The following is a 16,223-nucleotide window of genomic DNA, read 5'->3' as shown; positions in this document are numbered from 1 at the left end:
GCCTTCTTGGAGTCCGACCAGAAAACGTCCTTCGAAATAGGGAGTGAGTGTCCGTCCTCGATGGTCTTCCGCAATCGCGATCCAGTTACGCCCGACTGAACTTCGAGACGTGGGATGGGAAGCGGCTGTAGAGGTGCGACCTTCGTTTTGGTTGCCACCAGTGAGCACCGGACTTGGCCGCGATCCTCCAGACGAAAGTATGCCATCGCGGAGTAAGCTTGCTCGCTGGCGTCAACAAACACGTGGAGTGGCAACGTTTTCAGGCTGGCTGGTTCGTAATCCTCGAAATAGCAACGTGGAACTCTCACCGTTTCGATTTTGCGCAGCAGCGCGATCCACTGCTTCCAGCGTCCGATGAGCTTCTCCGGGATTTTGTCTTTCCAGCCGACGCCGGATCGCCACACGTCCTGCACGAGTATTTTTCCGTGGATGACGAAGACGGCGACTAACCCGTTCGGGTCGTAGATGCTCATCATGATGCTCAGCAGCTGGGTCTTCGTCGGCACCACCTCTCCAGTCAGCAGCTTCATGTTCTTTCGCAGGCTCAGTGCGAACGAGAACATGTCTTCGTCGGGCAGCCACACCATTCCCAGCAGACGCTCGAATCCGTTCTCCTTCTCGATCACGAAGTTCTTGACCGTCGTAGGGTTGACTGCTCCGATCCGCGCCAGCACGGTTTTGTCGTTCGAGATCCAGTTCCGGATGTAGAATCCGGCTTTCGCGTGAACCTCGGCTACCTCCAGCGCCATCGCAACTGCTTCGTCCGCCGTATCGACACTGTCGAGGTAATCGTCGACGTAGTGCTTGTTGCGAATCGCTGCTGCCGCCTTCGGGTGATCTGCTTCGTGTTCGTCAGCGTTCACGTACTGCGAGTGGGCTGGGGAGCACGTCGCCCCAAAGATAGCGACGTCGGTCACCATGGTTTCCAGCGGCTTGTCCGGCGAGTCCCTCCACAGGAACAGCTGAGTGCTGCGATCGGGTTCCCGGATCTTCACCTGGTGAAACATGGCTTCGATGTCTGCGCAGATGACAACCTGTCTCTCCCTGAACTGGAAAAGCACGGACAGCAGCGGCGTCAACAGGTCGGGCCCCTTCAACAGCATGGTATTCAGGGACACGCCGTCGACCTTGGCAGCCGCATCCCAGATCACGCGCACTTTGCCGGGCTTTTTTGGGTTCAGTACTATTCCGAGGGGCAAATACCAGGTCTGGCGATGGGCGAAAGACTGCGTAGCTGCCGGCATACTCCCGTAGACCGTCCACCCGAGACGCGTTTTGGTAGCGATCGGTTCTCCTTTGCGTCCTTCCCGCAGCTTAAGGGTTGCCAGCAGGTGCACGTTGTTCAGACCGATAAGTATTCCGGGAACCGCAGACTGCAAGCTCGATAGCGGCAGGTCCTGCAGATACGCGAACTCTTCCGCCATGGCCGTCGCGTCCATCGTTTGTTCCGGAAGTCCGAGCTTGTCCACCGTGTACACGTTCGACGCGACGAACCGCTGCGGACGATCAGCGCCAGGAATGTCCAGCTCGGCTTCCCGCTTCTCCGAGAAGTTCTTCATGATGCCGGATGTCCAGTGGATGCACAGAGATACTTGCTTTCCTTCCAGGCCAAGAGTTGCCGACAACTTCCGCTCCAGCATGGTCACCAACGAGCCGTCATCAAGAAAGGCAAACGTGTTTACTTCCCCTTTCTTTCCGTACAACGTGACGGGCAGCATACGGAACAACGTTGATATCGTCGGTTGACGGTGCAGTGCGACTACGCCGCTCATTGCGGGCTCGCTGCGCTTCGCTTCCGTGGGTGCTTGTTCGTAGTGGAGCAGCGGATGATGCTTGTTCTGGCAACCTTGGACTCCGCCGGGATCGCTTTTGCACGGCCAGCGAGAGTGGGCAACCAGACAGCGACGACAAAGTCTTTTCTCCTTGGCCAGCTTCCAACGATCGTCGAGACAAGGTTTGCTGAACTTTGAACAGTTGGCCACCAAATGGCCGCTGTTGTTGCACATCGGGCACACTTTGATGTTGGAAGACGGACGGTCCGTCGGTTTCGTCGCCTCCCTCGTCTCGTCGTCACCCTCGCGCCGACCTTGTTCCTCCCGTTGGCGTTGAAATTGCTGAAGCACAAGCATGTGTTGCTCGCTTTTCTTGGTTTCATCATTCAGGTGTGCTGGCATCTGCTCGAGATCCTTCCGCTTACTGCTGCTTCGCCACTCCTCGAAGGCGTTCGAGGTGACTTTAAGGATCTTCTGTATGGCACCGGTGTTTGGTTTCCCCAGGTATTTTGGTAACTCAATGAAATGGCTTTCAGCTGGCGTGGGATCAGGGACCTTGGGCACATCGACCTCCTTTTCGCTGTTAGCCTCGAGACTGGCCGGCGGTTGTGCTGAAACGTCGGAGGAATCATTCGACATGGCATTGGACGAAGCGTTTGTCAAAGTTAGCGTAGAAAACGTTAGTTCCACGCGCAGATTTGCAGCACTGGCCTCAATCAGTGGCTGGATGTGGTTGCCAGACTCGGTCATCTCGTGGTTGATGCCTGGACTGATATTCTCAGCCTCAGTCTGCGATTTGATCCACACCTCTACCCTGCTAGTTGATGCACGGCTGTCGCTGCTATGGACTTCACGTTTCTCGTCTTCTTCTTCCAGCTGTCGAAGAAGCGCATTCTTCTTCGATCTGTACAGATGCTGTCGTTCCAGCTGTGCGATTTTCTCCTTCATTATCGCTTCCTGGATCCGGTGCTGCTCTTCCATTTGCTGCAGTTCCATGGCAATTAGTGCCGAACTAATACTGCTAGCATGCGATCCAGACGAACGGACGGACCTCGGCCTTAGAGGCACGCAGGTACGGCACACAAACGGCGGCTGGTTTACGGTTGCAGCGGAGACGTTCCCGAACGACAAGTGGAAGTATTGCTCGCACTTTTCACACCGCACCATGTACAGCTCGACTTTGTTCGGCCTGGTACAGCTAGCACAATCATGCCCATCTCCTCGCTCGGGTTCTATGATCGACGGCTCAACCAGTTTCCCAGCATCATCCTGAGCGCCTCCGATTTGGAGGTTAGATTCAGCTGCTCGCGTCATCGAGCGGGTCTGTTGAACGATCACCGCGCGGGGATATGAGGCCATAATTTGCAGTGAATTCTTTTAGTTTCTGTTGCGACAGACAAGATTTTCGGAGGTTCTTGTAGCAAAACTCCGTTTTACGGTGATGTAGCTAAAAGCTGAAATTACATTTTAATTATAGCAATTTCAAGCACAAGAATTCATCGGCTACTTACAATTCAGTCTCCTAATACATTTCTTGTCGCTAACAGACAACTACCGGCAATTTACTTGCGATTGTAGTTAAATAACTTAATCTAAGAAAAGGTAATTAGTTAACCGAAAAATAGTAATAAATATTTAAATAAATCCTCACCAGAAAGGCAATCAGTAGTGTACCTTCTAATATCTGATTGGTGAATAATAGTTATAAGAAAAAGTTCAAATCTGTCTAAACCTAGCTACAGTGTCAGTGATAAATTGTCAACGTGACGGTTCTAATGTATAGTCTTTTTGAGTCAGTTTCGTTTGGCCGATGGTACGAGGGATACGATCAGCGCGATCAGTACAGTCGGCACGGTGTGTTCGCAACAACTGTAATACCAAAAGAATACCAAAATGTGGTGTTCGACCATTGACAAATTCTGCAATTTTGCAATATCAAAACAATACCTTGAATTGGTATGATACCACATTTTGCTCTTGCATTATCCTTAAGACAAATTTTAAAGGGTCCAGGAATACCAAAATTTGGAATTGATACCAGAGAAAGGTATTATTACACATTTCCCTTGTTATTTACCCATGTTCGGGGCAATGTGGTGTGTCAAATACCACCGTTGAATCTAAAAAAAAATCCTATAGTTATCTAAATTCTCTTTACTGTAAAATTTTGTTCTATAGCAAATTTAAATTTCGGAACAAGTATCTTATTTTCGATTCAAATTTTTATTAAATCTCAATGTCAATAAAAAAACAATTGTAAGGTTATTTTTTCAGCATTGATAAAAATCTGCAAAAAAAACACCTATTAATTCAAAAACATATATTTGAAACGTTGAGAAAATTCCAATTTTCTCACGCAAACTTCGTATAGACTCTTCAAAGTAAAATTCTGTGAAATGAGATTTTTTTCAGTGTTATCTAATGAACCCCCAATAAAACATTAACAATATCTCGGATAAGATTGGTTCGATTTTAAAGTATACAAACAAGTCATGCTTGATTTTGCAATTTTGTAATATGGGAATTCTCCGCCAACTCACACGAAATCGGGAAAAAATGCCCCGAACCCTCTTCGATTTCCGTGAAATTTTGCTTCAGGGGGCAATTTTGGTCCCTGATCACGAATCCGAGGTCCATTTTTTGATATCTCGTAAATAGAGCGTCTAATTTCCCGTCCCGGGAAAAAAATCCGGGAATTCCAGGGATTTTCCGAAAAAAAATATCCCAATTTCTCGGGAATTCCCGAATTTAAAGCGGAAGTATACATTTTCTTAACTTTTTGAAATTTTTTTTTTCAAACTCTGATTTTTTTTAAATAAAACTCAACTTGATTTTGTTGAATTAAATTTAATATTTAAGGAAAAATTTAAATGCTTTGCCATTTTGTTCAAAAGCACCAGTATGATTTTTTTAGAAAAAAAAAATGTCATGAAAACATAATTTCTGCATGTCTTTTTTTTTCATTTCAAATGTATGTGTCAAACCACACTCTTAAAAACTGGTCACAGAGCAAGCTTAAATGATTTTTTTTGTGGAGTATGGATTCATTTTACTCACTGTTCAAACACTGTGATAAAAAATACTTCTCATCAAAAAGTACCTGAGATATTTTTTTTGTTTTATTTTTCGATTGAGCTTATAAAATAAGAAAAATATTAACATCATTATAAGTTTTATGATTTTTAACCATTAAACCATTAACCATTATCCATTAAAGTCGCAAATATTAATCAGAACCAAGATCAGAACAATTTTCAATAACTTATAAATTTCCCGGGATTTCCCGGAAAATTGATTGAAAATTTCCCGAAATTGGACGCTCTACTCGTGACTACGGGGCGGTACGACCCCTTTTATTTTTCTGGATTTTCACTAAAACACGTTTTTCAGTGATTTGTAACTCGATACAGTGAAGAGATAAAAATTTGGTGTTAAAAGTGCTGCCATTTCTTATTACTCAACTGTCAAAAATCGTGAGAAATGTAATTTTATGGGAAATTTAATGTACTTTTCAAATCTGAAATAACCCAGAAGGGTCATTTTTTCATTGAGAACAATAAGATTCATTTGAAAATTACGTGTTTTTTCTAACATTGTTCTACAAAGTTGTAGAGCAGAAAAAAACAAAAAAAATGAAATGTAAACATATGTGATTTGTCTGTATTCTTCCCGAGTTATCAAATTTTCCGAAAAAAATTTTTTTTAAGTGATGATTTTGACCATTTTATTTTTTTGAATTTCTTACCCTAAAACTCAATTGTGTGCTTTTGAAAGCATTTTTTTCGGTAAGTTCAGCTAATTTTGCATAAGAATGACCCTTTGGACGATTGTTGTGGCTTAAAAAAAATCAGAAAAATGAAAGGGGTCGTACCACCCCACCGTCACGAGATATCGTAAAACCACGAATTCACGAAAATCGAAAAGGGGTCGGGGCAACCACTGTGTGATTTGGTGGAGAATGACATATATTGTTTTATTGATGAAACAACTTAAAAAATGTATACTTTAAACATTAAAAATAAAACCATCAGTTTCCGAACTGTGTTTCTGAAAGTTTAGAAAATTTCCAATTAAGTTGCCTAGGAGCCATTGAAGATTGAACTACTGGTTGATGGAATACAGCTGAGCAACTCTCTACGAAATCGGCCGATTTCGACTATTTTTATTTTTTGTATTTTTTGATTTGGGTCAAACTTTGTAGGGGCCCTCCTTATGACCAAATAAGCTATTTTGTGTCATTGGTTCACCCATACAAGTCTCCATACAATTTTATCTGCTGTCCATACGAAAATAGTATGTAAATATTCAAACAGCTGTAACTTTTTAGTGAATTTTCTGATCAATTTGGTGTCTTCGGCAAAGTTGTAGGTATTGTTGAGAACTATTGAAAAAAAATAGGTACACGGAAAAAAATGCCGATTTTTTATTAACTTTTTTTCACAGAAACTCAATTCCCCAAAATATGTATTTTTTGATTTTCGAGATTTTTTTATATGTTTTAGAGGACAAAAATCCGCAACTTTTAAGCCATAGAGAAACATGTTCAAAAAATCTGCCGCCGAGTTATGAATTTTTGAAAAAATAGTGATTTTTGGAAAAAAATCGAAATTTCATGCAAAAACAAATTTGACGTTGTTTTTTAAATGCAAAATTGAATTCGCAATTTTTTTTTTTTGAAAATTTTTTTGATAAAGAGCTCCGTTTTTAAGATATAGCCACCGAAAGTTTGATTTTAGCAAAATATTTGCAGTTTTTCGATTTTCAAAAATAGTGACCATGAGCGACCATTTCTAAAAAAAAAAAATTGAAAAGTTCAGAAAATTTCTTTTAAAATTTTCTAAGAGACATTGAAGATTGGACCAAAGAGTATTCCCTTCTCTCTGATTGGACCTCGGGTTGCTGAGATACAGCCACTTTAAGAAAAAGAAACACGAAAATTGAAGTTTTCTTAGTCTCACCAAAACAACCCACCATTTTCTAATGTCGATATCTCAGCAACTTATGGTCCGATTTTCAATGTCAAAACAAGAAACATTCGTGAAATTTTCCGAACTTTTCGAAAAAAATATTTTGAAACAAATTAAATTTTGACTAGCATTTTAAATGGGCGTAATCAATGTTTGGCCCTTTTAAAATGTTAGGCTTGATTTAAAATTTTTAAATATATTTTTTTCGAAAAGATCGGAAAATTTCACGAATGTTTCATGTTATAACATAGAAAATCAGACCATAAGTTGCTGAGATATCGACATTAGAAAATGGTGGGTTGTTTTGGTGAGACGTAGAAAACATCAATTTTCGTGTTTCTTTTTCTTATAGCGGCTGTATCTCAGCAACCCGAAGTCCAATCTTCAATGTCTCTTATACAATTTTATAGGAAATTTTCTGAACTTTTCAAAAAAAAAATTTAAGAAATGGTCGCTCATGGTCACTATTTTTGAAAATCGAAAACTGCAAATATTTCGCTAAAATCAAACTTTCGGTGGCTATATCTTGAAAACAGAGCTTTTTATCAAACATTTTGCAAAAAAAAATTGCAAATTCAATTTTGCATTAAAAAACAACGTCAAATTTGTTTTTGCATGAAATTTCGATTTTTTCCAAAAAATCACTATTTTTTCAAAAATTCATAACTCGGCGGCAGATTTTATGACCAAGTTTCTCTATGGCTCAAAAAAAATAATAAAAAAATCGGCAATTTTTTTTCCGTGTAGCTATTTTTTTCTCAATAGTCCTCAACAATACCTACAACTTTGCCGAAGACACCAAATTGATCAGAAAATTCACTCAAAAGTTACAGCTGTTTGAATATTTATATACCATTTTTGTATGGTCAGCTGCCGAAATTGTATGGCGACTTGTATGGGTGAACCAATGACACAAAATAGCTTATTTGGTCATAGGGAAGGCCCCCACAAAGTTTGACCCAAATCTAAAAATACAAATAAAATCCATTTCCGGCTGTGGTAGAGAATTACTCAGCTAATAAAAGAAAAATGTATCAAGATAATTGAAATTTTTAAGTCTCAACCAAATAGCCTTTTATTTTCTAAAGAGCCGTCAATTCGATATGACTCTCAACATGTTTTTTTCGAAGAGATCAATTTCTTAACCGATGCTTAATTTTCACATTGAAAATAGCACCATTAGTTTCTGAAATATTGTTACTTAAAAATGAAAGTTAGTTTTGATGAGGCCTATAAAACTTAAATTTTCTTGATTCTTTCTCTTTTTTCGTTCTATGTTAGCAAACTTTTTTTTTGTCCATACTTTTCTATAGCTAAAAATTTCCGGTTTTTTGTTCATAAAAAATATCAAAATATCTCAAAAAATTGAAAAGTGTTGATTTTGGTAAATTTAATTTTTGTAACAAAAATAATTTAAAAAAATCGTCATTTTTCCGTGTACCATTTTTTCTGAATAGTCCTCATCAATACCTACAACTTTGCCTCAGACACCAAACCGATCATAAAATTCCTTGAAAAGATAAATATGTACGTACAATTTTTGTATGAACAGTTCCCTAGATTATATGGAGCCTTGTATGGGTGAACCAAGCTAACTATAAAGATTGCCAACCATGTCAGTTTTCTTATTTTGTTCAATGAGTTTCTGACATACAAGTGATGATTTTGGTTCTTGCTACCTACGAAGTGAAACGAAAATTTATGAATGGAACCCATCTGGTACTTTTCACCACAGGTTTGAAGAAATCTCTCCCAAAGCACACTCCAAAATTAGCATCAAAGGGTTTGTTCAAATATTACGTCCAGAGATTTTCGGGATTTCAGACCCCCCCCCTCCCCCCTGTCACGTACTTTTCCTATACCTTTAACATGGGCTGTCACAAACCTCAGAACCCCCCAATCATGGACGTAATTTTTGAACAAACCCAAACGAGCTGGTTTCGTCGTCGTCGTCTTGAGTGGGAAGCTAATTTAGTCTTCATTCTAATCCTAACAAAGCACCTCGGTACATAACACTTCAAACAGGAAACAGGCGCACCTCCGCAAGTTTTACTACTATTTCAACGGTGTGTAAAGAGGGGTGGGGGGCGGTGGTGACTTTGTAATGACGCCCCTACCCCTGTTCCCGTTCGCCTTCGTCGTAAGAACAAGACTTCAAACGAAATGTATATTTTCGGGGGAAGCACCAGCCTCGTAGCAAAATTTGTTGACTTTGCCGGCGACTGCGACTATGTGAATCGCGTAAATAATAAACAAAATTTTGCCCCGAATGAAACCGAATTCGTCGCATTTTGTATGAACAATAAGCGAACCGTGGTGGGATGCAGCTTTGAGTCATTTCTTGCCAATTTACTTGCTCCATGTCGACGTTGTCGTGCTAACGTCGCTTTTTGACGTTTCGAGAAAAACGCATTTTAATATTTGACAATGAATAAACAAAAAATAGAGCACGGAATGTAAACAATAACAAACACGTTTTATTTGGTTGATAATTCTGTGTATTGTCCCGAAATTTGGTTGAATTTGGTTGCTGGAGTCCCGAGCTTTAATTTAGAAGGTTTACCGTAGTCGGGCTTGTACGTGTGTCAAACGCGTTCGGACCTTAAATCTCTTTGATCAGTTTGCACACTTACAGCAATTTTCAGAGCGTGTCAGAAAGCACGATAAGATCGAAACTTCTTTCATAAAAAGTGACAACAATGCACGGAGTTTTTTTTCGATTTTTATTGAATATCTCAGGATTGAAATCAAATTTGGAGGATCTGGGAATCTCAAGAGGCGAAGCATTATGAACTGCAAAAATTCACGTTCTTAACTTAATTTGGCCCAAAATGCACGTGCGACAAGATAGCATTATAGCGACGATGTTTGTTAATATAAAGTCAATTTTATGCGAAACTTTCTGCACAATACTTTACACATAATTCAAGTGAAGTCTAAACTTCCTCCCTTGTACGGTTCCAGCACCTCGTTTCTGATGTTCAGCTGGCGCGCCAAATTTTCCAAAGTTTTATTTTCAATTGAAAACAGGAAAGAGGTCGATACCCAGCCCACACAGTCTTCTATGAACGAAAAGTTTGTGAGTTTCCAATCAGGAGCAACAAAAAACAAAAACAAACACCGGCTGCTGATTCAAACCCGTCCCAGGAAGAGACACCAACGACCTTGGTGTTGAAAGAGTGAGGGTGGTGGGTGCAAGAAAACATTCGTGACAGGCCAATCTAAACCCCGGGACAAGAAATGTGTGTTTAAAGCTAATTAAATTAGTCTTGCAACATGAGACGACGAGACGACGATAACGACCACGAAGGGATGCTTGTCGCTTGAGCCGAGACTTGGAGACTGCGAATGCCAGATGTTAGTAATGATGAAAGTTTGTTGCTGGAAGAACACGCGCACGAAAACTTTCCTGTGAGTTGTCTGATTTGGAGCGGAAGATAAGGCAGAACAAGCAATTGGAGCTTGGGAAACGAAGACAACACTCGAGTCAGCACTTTTCGATTTGTGGTGATTATCAAAATGTGATGAAACGTGCAGGGGGGAGAAAACTTTTGCGAGAAGACCATAGTCGAATACAGCCAACAACTCAATTAAAGTTACTAATCGAAGAATTGATTGCTTTTGGTGGAGCTGAATGGCAGACAGGTTGTCAATGTTACAAAACATTTGAGCAACTCTCTACGAAATCGGCCGACTTCGACCATTTTTATTTTTTGTATTTTTTTATTTGGCTCAAACTTTGTGGGGGCCTTCCCTATGACTAAAGAAGCTATTTTGTGTCATTGGTTCACCCATACAAGTCTCCATACAATGTTGGCTGCTGTCCATACAAAAATAAATATTCAAACAGCTGTAACTTTTGAGTGAATTTTCTGATCAATTTGGTGTCTTGGGCAAAGTTGTAGGTATTGTTGAGGACTATTGAGAAAAAAATAGGTACACGGAAAAAAATTTGAAGATTTTTTAATCAATTTTTTTTCACAAAAACTCAATTTCCAAAAACACGTATTTTTTTTATTTTCGAGATTTTTTGATATGTTTTAGGGGATAAAAACCCGCAACTTTTGAGCCATAGAGAAACATGGTCAAAAAATCTGCCGCCGAGTTACACAATTTTGAAAAAATATTGATTTAAAAAAAATCATACAAATTTGACGTAATTTTTAAAAGTTAAATTTAATCTCCAGTCTAAAAGTACTTAACAGATTTTTTGATAAAGGGCTCTGTTAGAGCGTCCAATTTCCCGGGGTTACAAAATTCCCGGGAAACGGGAATTTTTCAACAAATTTCCCGGGAAATCCCGGGAATTCCCGGGAAATTTTAAATTCAACGAAAATTATTCTGATTTTGTTTCTGATCAATATTTTGCAACACAATTGTATAGAACAGCAAATCTAATGGTTAAAATAAGTGTGAGGAGCAATAAATGGCTTAACTGCTTGTGAAAAATGATCCAACTTTGAGAAAATATATAAATTTTCTATTTTTTATGCTGTCGTTAAATCGTACCAAATAGAAAAAAAAATATAATCAGTATTTTTTGTTGAGAAGTTGTAGTTTTTTAATCAATGTGTTTGAACAGTGAAAATGTTTGGTCCACTACATAAAATTGCCTTTAAATTTGTCTCAGTGACCATAAAATTGAAGAGAGAAAAAATCAAACAGAAATAATGTTTATCATGGCAAATTATTTATACCAGAACAAGTATTTTAAACTTATGAAAAAATAGATAATTATTGAATTTGTATACGAAGTTAATTTTTAACGATTTTTTATGGTTTAATTTATGGTATGATTTTAGTTTAGTAAAATATTTTTTATAGTGTAGAAGTGGTTGAAATTAAAAGATATTTTTTTCATATTTAACCCTCTTAACTTACGCTCTTGATAGCTCTCGTGCTTATTAAAATTTATGATTTCAAACTGTAATTTTTCGAATACTTTTATACAAATTCGTCTCGCACAACCCTTTTTGAAAAATTTAATTATGTCATTTCAATTTCCATCCAATTTGGTCGAGGTAATCAAAATAGTTGAACAAATCTCAAATTTAATCTTTGTCGGAAGAGGTATATATTGTATTTCCAAATTATATAACAAAAAAATCGTTGAAAATAGGTTGTGAAAAATAAAATAGTTAATATTCATTCCATAATAGCGTAATTTCTGTTGCCCAACATATAAGGATTTGTGAATGCTTCAAAAATAAATATTATCTGAATTAAACCTTGACATGAAATTTACAGACAAACTGAGTTCAATATGAACAGTAGATTGAAATGAATAAAATAAGTCAGGTTTCTAATTATTCTTTTTTGTATAATTTTTGAACATTGGTGCCAAAAAGGTAGGAAAATGTATAATTCCGCTTGTATTTCGGGAATTCCCGAGAATTCCCGGGAAATTTCTTCCCGGGACGGGAAATTGGACGCTCTAGGCTCTGTTTTCTAGATATAGCCACCGAAAGTTTGATTCAGCGAAATATTTGCAGTTTTTAAGATTTTTCCATTTTTCCATTTCTAAAAAAAATTTTTTTTTGAAAGGTTCAGAAAATTTGCTATAAAATTGTCTAAGAGATGTTGAAGATTGGACCTCGGGTTGCTGAGATACAGCCGCTTTAAGAAAAAGAAACACGAAAATTTAAGTTTTCTAAGTCTCACCAAAACAACCCACCATTTTATAATGTCGATATCTCAGCAACTTATGGTACGATTTTCAATTTCAAAACATGAAATTCGTGAAATTTTCCGTTCTTTTCGAAAAAATATTTTGAAAAAAAAAATAAATCTAGACTATTTTCAATTTTCACGTTTCTTTTTCTTAAAGCGGCTGTATCTCAGCAACCAGAGGTCCAAAAGTTGCGGGTTTTTGTTCCCTAAAACATATCAAAATATCTTTTCAATTCAATTCAATTGGTGTTTATTAGAATTTAACAGTTCTGCTCCAGGATGTTACATTTGCAATTCAGAGATTTGGAGAACCTTTACAGGGAGGGTAAATTTTTCTAAGTTTAGATTTTGCTAGCTGCATGCTCTTTTAGGGAAAATAAATCAAAATAGCTTGAAAATTTGGGAAATTGAGTTTTTGTGAAAAAAAGTTGATTAAAAAATCTGCAATTATTTTCCGTGTACCTATTTTTCGCTCAATAGTCCTCAACAATTACTACAACTTTGCCGAAGACACCAAATTGATCAGAAAATTCACTCAAAAGTTACAGTTGTTTGAATATTTACGCACCATTTTTGTATGGACAGCCGCCAAATTTGTATGGAGACTTGGAGTGAACCAATAACACAAAATAGCTTATTTGGTCATAAGGAAGGCCCCCACAAAGTTTGAGCCAAATCGAAAAAAAAATAAAATCCATTTCCGGTTTTGGTAGAGAATTGCTCACTTTCAATACCGCCAACTGAGGCGAATCGGGACTACAGTCTGAATAGGGACAACACGTTTAAAAGCACTTAAAAGCTTCATATTTGGAAATTAATGCACACATTTTGTTGCACTGAATCTTTTTTTTTACTCAAAAATACCAAAATAATAGGCTAAAACTGTTGTCCCAATTGGCCTTCCGATTCACCCCAGATGACGGTACATAACCAAATGGTTATAGTTTATAAAAAAATAAGGTGCATCATAGTCATTAAGATTTGGTTAAACATTTCTAATTCTTTTTTTCAGAATTTTCGAAAGCCAAACATATTTAACCAAAAACGAATGACATAAGAATGGAGAACTAACATCTATGGATGGGTAGTCTGAGACTGTAAAAATTCAACTATCTTTTCCCCTACACACCATTCTTAAAATAACTAGAAGTTCTGAGTCAGAATGTGTGGTACGGTATGCCCACGCATCCTTCCTCCCCTGTTGATTCTGTGGAATGTGAGTTTTTTTCACGGAATCTGTTTCATGCGGTTAATGCAACGTAGTAGGCCTAGCCGCTTTAATGAATATAATACATCTCGGATGTTTTTAAAAACTGAAAAGTTCTATTCTTATTATAAAATAAAAATACCGTCATCTGGGACAAAACAGGAACCATGGGGTGAATTGGGACATGTTTTGTAATAGATTAAAATGGTTCAAAAATAATCAAAGAATAAAGAGAGATAGATTCAAGTTAGTCTGTGTTTTATTTGAAAATGACATTGAAGTTGAATCAAGACAACCCAGTAAACTGTGAAATCAATCAGAATCTAAACTTTGTTAATCCATCTCTGTGCACCTCTTTCTAAATATAATCCCCCTAATTAATTACAATTTTCCCCAAATCTCTTCCCCCTTCTCGCAGTGATAATCGTCTGCTCGTCCATCAACTCACCCCACACAATTGCCACCATCCGGCGTCTCAGGACACTGCGCCGCACCAAGCTTCTCCTGCTGGACACCGCCGGCCAGACCACCATCTTCGACGGCAGCAGCAGCCTCTACCGCAGTCTGGGTCGTCACGACGCCACCGGTCGGCTCAACCTGCTGGTGCTGACGGCGCTAACCGAGCGCTTCAAGCACGCCCTCAACGCGGTCCACGGCATCGACCTAACCTCAAATTACGAACGGCTCAGCGAGCGACTGCTGAAAATTCGACTCGATGACGACAGCGGGCTTGAAGAGGGACCTGCGAATGACATCCGGCGGGGCTCAAGTGGACGGAAAGTCCGTGTTGAGTGGCTTGCCGGTGTAATTAATTCGGCGAACCTGTCCTTGTCGAGCTGTGACTTCAATTACCTGCAAACAAGCGCCAGCGAAGAGCTGGCAACACTGGCGCACGTGGATCACGACCGTTGTAGGACTCTTCTCGAGAGCTACTGCGGCGTTGATGAGACCACTTACGGCAACTCTTCGTTCCAGTTCGAAAACGCTAGTGACAATGAAGAATTAGTGCGACAACAGCAGCAGGTCGACATCGATCGATTATGCACAGTCTTGCGTAAAAATCGTGACCTTTTGGTGGAAAACTCCACCAACCCCGCGAAACGGCTCATCTTCAGCGCAAACTTCCACCTGTACGAGTACATCCTGGCGGTGGCCCGGAACGAGCCCCACCTGCAGCAAAAGTTCGACTTTGTCGTGTTTGACCTGCAGAACGTGACGGCGGCCGTGTGGCGGCCGCTGTTGATCGTGCGCCAGGATCAGCTCGACTGGCAGCGCTTCACGATGCACCCGGTGCAGCCGGGCTACGGGGACTGGATGGTGGCATCGGTGGCCACCATCGAGTCGCTCTGGATCTGCGGGCTGCTCTGCTGGGCCGTCATCGGTGTGATGGTGTTTATGGTTGTGTCGATCGTGTGTGCCAGCGTCGTGTTCAGCATCGCCGTGAGGTGAGTGGATCAACCATTCAAGCTTGAAAAAGCAAGCCCTCTAACAAATCTGTCATAATAATTTGGACTCAAACCCCAAAAATTGTGTATCGATGGACTTCAGTTTACCGAGAGCCAAAAGCCATGAGTTGCAAAAAAAAAAAATTCAGCTCGATTCGTACATTTATCCTACGTATTTACCAAGTTAGATAAATAGGGGAACAGAATCTTACTCCATCGTGCCATGTCAGCACTTCGGCGTTCAATTACAGCTCATAAAAAGCGTTTTCAAATAACATCGAGTGATAAATAGCTCAACAGGAAGTGAGCAAGCAAGTTTCTATCAACAGTTTTATAAAAATAAGTTGTTTGAATAGTTGGATTGGATGTCAAACATACGCCAAGGTGGCGGCCAAAATGGAAGTGATTTAATATTGCAAAAATGCATTTTATTTATTAATAAGTGAACATCAATTAAAATTGCAGCACTCAAAGTGTATGTTAAAAACAAACAAAATAAAAAAAAATGTGATTCGATTATCCGAAGTCCCATACAAACCTTCGGATAATCGAACTTCAGATAATCGAAACTTCGGATAATCGAGGCTTTGGATAATCGAGTCTGGACTGTAATTTTCATATTCTATAGTGGAAAAATGGCTTAAATAATGGCTCTAATCCCATTTTCAAATTCCCGACTTTTACTAAACCTCAAATAATAGGCATTTCTTATCAAACGAAAGATTGTAAATCAGAAACTATCTTTAAAATTTCTAAATACAGTGGATTCTCTGGCTGTCGATCTTCTCGATATCAATATTGCTCCAGCTGTCAATAAATTTGTCTGTCCCTTCAAATAGAATGCTTTGATTTTTCGTTTTATAATTTGATAACTTCCACTCTCGACGGTCCCTTCAATATCGACAACGAGAGAGTTCACTGTAGATTTAAAAATATATTTTTTTTTAAATGGGTAGTTCTCTACCAACTCACACGAAATCGGGAAAGGTTGCCCCGACCCCTCTTCGATTTGCGTGAAACTTTGTCTTAAGGGGTAACTTTTGTCCCTGATCACGAATCCGAGGTCCGTTTTTTTATATCTCGTGACGGAGTGACGGTACGACCCCTTCCATTTTTGAACATGCGAAAAAAGAGGCGTTTTTCAATAATTTGCAGCCTGAAA

The 16,223-nt window shown here is 39.4% G+C and overlaps 1 protein-coding gene across 1 annotated transcript in view; it reads left to right on the top strand.

Annotated features, from left to right (window-relative positions):
- LOC6049252 overlaps positions 1-16,223 on the top strand; it is a 180,072-nt gene that overhangs the window by 82,607 nt on the left and 81,242 nt on the right. Inside the window, exon 5 of the mRNA XM_038260789.1 lies at positions 14,035-15,061. Within this exon, the coding sequence (XP_038116717.1) occupies positions 14,035-15,061 (1,027 nt within the window). The remainder of the gene's footprint in view (positions 1-14,034; positions 15,062-16,223) is intronic.

The sequence above is a fragment of the Culex quinquefasciatus genome, chromosome 3 (genome assembly GCF_015732765.1).
Source record: "Culex quinquefasciatus strain JHB chromosome 3, VPISU_Cqui_1.0_pri_paternal, whole genome shotgun sequence".
NCBI lineage: Eukaryota > Metazoa > Arthropoda > Insecta > Diptera > Culicidae > Culex > Culex quinquefasciatus.
Note: the sequence above shows the minus strand (reverse complement) of the source record. Positions and strands in the feature narration are given on the sequence as shown.